General features: G+C 30.0%; 1 protein-coding gene across 2 annotated transcripts in view; it reads left to right on the top strand.

Annotated features, from left to right (window-relative positions):
* Window positions 1–852: 852 nt before the first annotated feature.
* Window positions 853–6,062, top strand: part of LOC112692644 (dual 3',5'-cyclic-AMP and -GMP phosphodiesterase 11-like) — a 65,286-nt gene continuing 60,076 nt past the window's right edge. The window contains exon 1 of one of the 2 annotated variants that reach the window (XM_025567375.1): window positions 853–1,080. In XM_025567375.1, the coding sequence (XP_025423160.1) occupies window positions 1,062–1,080 (19 nt within the window). In that variant the 5' untranslated portion in view covers window positions 853–1,061. The remainder of the gene's footprint in view (window positions 1,081–6,062) is intronic. The other variant, XM_025567371.1, reaches the window with a different exon arrangement.

The following is a 6,062-nucleotide window of genomic DNA, read 5'->3' as shown; positions in this document are numbered from 1 at the left end:
ATCAATTTCTAAACGGACGGTAATTTCAACTTACGGTTTTCTGTAACACAATAAAAGTTCAATGTTACAAAAAACCAAATAAGTAACAGGTCGAAGTTATTATTATTATTATTACTTTTTAAATGGGTCAAAGAAAAATGATAAGTTATCGAAGTCATATAGTACAAATATAGTTATAATAAATACTAATAAATAATAAAATATACTATATAACCTATATAGTCATATAGGTTATATAGTACAAAAAATATTTTATCCAAGGCGACTACGAACGAAAGTACAAATAATAATGCGTTGAGATTATATTTAAAAAGAAAAAAAATCATGTAGTTCAATACATTTTGGTAGCCGCCATTCATTTCCGTTGGGAAAAAACATGATGGGTTCACATTTGGTCGCATTTAACGTTGCAAACGCTGAGCGTACCCATAAGACGTACGAACGGCTTAGAAAATTGCAGGCGATCCGTTCCCCGTATGCGAAATCGACCGATCGTCTAAACCGTGTTCGATCGACTACGATTCAATAACGTATTCGTGTGTAACGTTTAGGTCGGTTTAGGTTAATCGCCTAATTATCTTTCAGCCTTAAACTTAACACAACCGTGATGAACATTCACATTTCTACCGAATCGCACGCCGGCCAGTCTCGTTTCGCGATGCCTGTTCCACGGTGCACCGAAGTCTCCCCGGGCACCGGGTGCTCGATAATTAGCCCGTTTGACTTAACCCGTTTTCGTTCGGCCATGGCCGTTCGATGATTAGTAGTGGTTCAACGCCGCCGTGGCACATACGAAAACCATACGGGTGGGCATACCGGCTGCGTCGTCGCTCCTTCCTGCACACGGCCGTCGTCCACCGTGTGCTTCCGGCGTGCACCGAGCGTCGTTATCGGTAGAAAATACAACGCGCAGTGCAGTTCTCGGCGATCCGAAGTGCGATGTCCCAGCCAGCCGAGAGCGTGTCCAGAAACGTCTGATGGATTAGAAAGAAGAAAAAAAACAACTTCTACGCGCCGAGAGTAGTTCTCGGGTTCCGGACAGTCGGACGTTTCGAGGCGGAATGAATTGCCAAAACGACGGTATTTATGATACCCCATATTACCCCCTATTCGTACGTGCTATTTTAGTCCGGGTCGATCGCAACGATGGTGATGTCCGCCGGATTCTCCGTTGTGATTGGGGTGGGCCACGATCCGCGGTACGTTTTGCCATCCTTGCCGTTGTGTCTGCAGCAGTAATAAACGAAATTTGAACTTTAATGATACGTTTTAAGTACGATTTTTCGCAACCCCGGATTAAGAGGGGCATGGTCCCGGGGCCTGTTGATTTTGGGGTCCATCTTTATCCTCATAATATATTTTTTTAATATGTTCAAAGCAGTTTTAAATATATATATATATATAGTTTAGTTATTAAACTATAGATTTTTATTTTTTTTATTTACCTAATAAATAATTATTTTTAAGTTCAAGTTGAAAGGAGACACACTAAGTGTATAGTGTTCCGGGGCCCAATTGATCCTTAATCCGGGCTTGGTTTTGCGCCTCGGGCGCTGGTACCCGTTTCGGTGAAAACGTGGCCAGACCATTCTGTAACTCAGTAACGGCCTCGGCCTCCCGAGAACGTTTGTAGATTTTTACACAGACTTACATCGTTCAAATTACTACGCCAGTCCACGTGGCCTGTTCACACGATTTTCAGAATAGTGGTCGAGGTCGAGCTCGGTACGGGATTTGAAGTCACTGGTGGTCAGGCTCTTCACTTCGCCGTCACACGCTATTGAAGTGCATTTCGGACGGTGTGTGCGACAACCGTTCAAGTTTCATTACGTATTCTTTTAATGATTAAATGGTTCACGAATTTATTGGCCGATTTGTGACTTGTTTTCGAATAATACGTTTGAATTATTGATTTTTCTTAATGACACGTGTTTTACGAGCTGTACGAAAACCATTAAACGGAATCAAATTGTATTTAATAGTGTACCTGAGCGTATGTACCTGTTTTATAAAATAATAGTTCACGTGCTCGATTTTTTTATTTGATATAATTTTTAATAATGCAACTTTATGAGGTTCGTATATTGTATACGCCCACAACTGGGCTCAGAACAGTTTTTTTTTTTTAAAACTTTATATATTAATTGTATTTACTACGGTAAAGTTTATGAAATATCATTGCGTATACATTTTTCTGTGTATGATAGTTATATAAATAACTTAACTTTTTCGGTTTCTACTGTAAAAATATCAGTTTTTAAAAATTATATTTTGTATTTTCTTAAAAGAGGTACATTATATTATACATAGTGTTGCTAACAAATATTATAAAATTCTAAAAAAATCAATAAAAATTAATAAATAATTAAAAACGCTACATAGTAATCGAACATATATATTTTTTTTTAAATTAAATTTCCCATTGTTATTTTAAGTTACAAAACTATCGGTTTTACGTGCAATTTATTTATTCTAAAACCAATTGTTTCGCCTTCGCATGTCATGAACATATCATGACGTTAATTCGACGTCAATTTTCGAATCGTTCAGTCGTGTATTTAAATCCCTATAGATTACTATGTGAATTATACCAACTGTTTTAATTTATGTTGATTGTGGGGTTTCTTTATTCCACGAACAAATGATATTTTATGGTTCGACTATAGCGAGTGGGGTCAGAGATATTTATTTTATTTTTATGTTTAATATTTTTACTTTGTATAATGAATTACTTATTTTAAGCACAGAAAATAACATATCTTGATATTTCAGACATTAATTGTCAGAAAAAACGCTCTATTTCTGTGCGAGACATAATTCATTATCTATTTCATTAGCGGTGCAAATTATTTTATTTATGAAGTTTTGTATTCTGTACAATTTATGAATTATTAACTATTATTATACTAATTGTACGTCAAAAAATTCTCTTAGTGTTTATTCATTAAAATACAAAGAATAAGCGCACTGTGCACAAACAATGAACAACGTGCTAAGAATAAGTTGTATGTATTTACTAATTATATAATATAAAGATTATGCAACTCAGAGTTTTATTAATTATTTAATTTGCATGCATTTTTTTTTCTACGTTTCTTATTACATTATTTTATATTATATAGTCGTATGAATTGAAAATATAATCAATTATAATACAAAAAGCACAGGGCTTATATATCTTACGGTTATGATAAATACATTTTTTTAATTTGATTCATTTGGAGTGGAAACATGTTTTCAAATTAGAAGTAATAAAAGTAATTGAATTTTATTATTTTTAATATTAAATTCTAGTCAACTTTAACTAACACCTTACAAACATTAATGTGGTAGTCGTATTTCAAAATGATCAGTAGGTTTACATCATACATGTTACATAATACATTCAAGAGGTTTTTATATTTTTCATGATAATGACAAGAAAAAATTTGACATTACATGGTCCTACTTATGTGTTATTAATTTTGCATTGTTTATGAATTCAACTTTCAATTTCTGTTAATAGCATAATTTTTAACCAACAGAGAATATTTTTCACAACCTTTACCCCATACCTTATGAAGAAGGCATTGCTTTTTGTTAGTATTGGTTCGTTCAAAATCTTTGTAATGATATATACGTTTTCAACTATTTTTATCAATTGTAATTTTAAATTGCTTACTTATTATGTTTATAAGAGCAATTTTGCATTTTCATAATATTTTCTTTTACTATTTTATTCATAAAATTAACTTTTTTAATGAACGTTTTATTATTTGTTTTTTATATTTTTGTGTTATCTCCTTATTTTGTTTTCAACTACTTTATTACGCAAATTTTATGTTTTTATTCGATGGTTTATATAATATAATAACATGTAATATCTTTATTCTTCTTTTGGTACATAAGAGATAAAAACAGTCATTTAATTAGTTACCTGCGTATTAATTTAAGATCTAATACAAATGCAGGTTTAACAAAACATTTCATTCATGCAGACCTTATTTTTTATACGTGTGTTTAGCTTATATAGTTATCTAAATCCAGGATTAATATTTTTTTTGTATGGATTTGATAAATTCCTGATATGTTGAAGTTTTTAAGTTTAAGTCAAACACTTATATTAAATTGAATTATTATAAAAACAACTAGAATTAATAATAATAAAAATATTTAATTACGATTTGATATTTTGGGTTTTTTTTTGACATTATTGGTTTTGTAATCTCTTTGTACATATTTGGTGACGATATCGGTTTTTAAAATGATTAAATGATATTTTATATAAAATATTCGCACGCTTATGAGTATTAACGTGAATGTGATATTCTTGTAATACTAAACTCATGCACTATTGAGGAAAAGTTTTTATTTGTAAAATGTCTACTTTTTATGATAAACTTTCTTATCAATATAGATAAGTGTAGTTTGAATATCGATATACAGTCATATCTGACAATTTATTTTTAATATTCATTATATTTTGAAATCATATAGAGTAAATAAAACTAAAATATTTTAACGCACGTTTAACCACATGGTACAAAAAAAAAAAAAGATTAATATTCTTATTAGAAAAGGAACTCATTTTTCCATAAAAGGTATTCGGGATAGCTGATTTGTGCTTGTACATTTTCACATTGGAAAATGTATTTTTATATACCTGCAGAAATTATATTATATTACATAATTATGCATATAATCACTTATAATTAAATTTTAGTAATGATTTAACTTTTATTTGAATTTTAATATATAATTTAATAATAACTGCTATTTAAGAAATGAAAATCCTAAAAAGTTATTGAGATAAAAAAGGAAATAATTTGATTATATTGTATACTCATATGATACATATGAGTATACAATATAATCATTTAATTATCACAATATCAGTTTATCTTTTTTATGCTTTATAATTTATATTCAAACAACTATTTTTCATTATTTACAATTTATTATTATTTTTCTCACTATCTTATTATATAAGTATAATATATTCCCTCTTACGGGATTTTGAAGGTGCGTTGCGTGTACAATATTTTTAATCTTAATTCTCTGTTCTGAATAAATATTGTACTATCAATTATCATAGTTACTTTATTTATTTTTACTAGTTGTATTACTTAAAATTTTTAAACTTAACACATTATCTGTTTGTTTTTTTCATTATTATCGTATTGCATAATATGCACAATTGAATTAAAAATTACCTCCTCTAGTCTTGGATGGTTGGATTTTTACAAAAATATAAATTTTAAATATTCATATAAGTATATAGTTGCTTTTATTACAATTGTCTAAATCATTATTCATATCAGTTGATATTTTATAGAACATAGTTTATTATTATTTACGAACGAACACTCGAAAAATTATTAATTAGTGAATACAATAATTTGCATCCATTAAATAAACTTAAACTTCACTGATTATTTACTTGATAAGCTTGATAGTTAAGTTTAAATTACAGGTTGGTTTTTTTTTTTTGTATAGAATGATTATTTAATTTAATTATGTGAAATCGTAAATATGAATGAATATGTGTGTATACAAATATATATATATATATTGTTAAACTTAGTGTTCGTAAATTAAATACAATAAGACATTTTTGGTTTTTTTGTTTAACGGAGTATAGGTATAGTGTGTTTGTTTACTCTAGTTTCCTTACGAGCCATTAAAATTAAAAATAGTAGGGAGAACAGCGTTTATTATTTACGGCTTGTGTCCCATCAGACATCAGATAGTGTTATGTTGTGTGCGTTTTTGTGGGAGAGCTCTGTTGAAATTAGCAATGGAATGCATAGGTCAACAATCTCAGAGCAACCTTGATGCGGTCACCTGGTGTTTATTCGATAGCAATAATAATTATTTGAACCGTTGTTGCACTTGGTTAACGTTTAAAGAGAAGGCAGAGATGGCGCCAGCTCACATTCACAAGGATATCTGTTCTTGCCTTGAACGTGCTATTATAATTGTTTACTAAGTATAAGATTTGGATAGGTAGTTTCCAATATTTTTTCGAAATTATAAACACACACACACACACACACACACACACACACACACACACACACACA

Source organism: Sipha flava, unplaced genomic scaffold, assembly GCF_003268045.1.
Source record: "Sipha flava isolate LNK unplaced genomic scaffold, YSA_version1 75_pilon_pilon, whole genome shotgun sequence".
NCBI lineage: Eukaryota > Metazoa > Arthropoda > Insecta > Hemiptera > Aphididae > Sipha > Sipha flava.
This window is presented reverse-complemented; position numbering and strand designations above follow the sequence as displayed.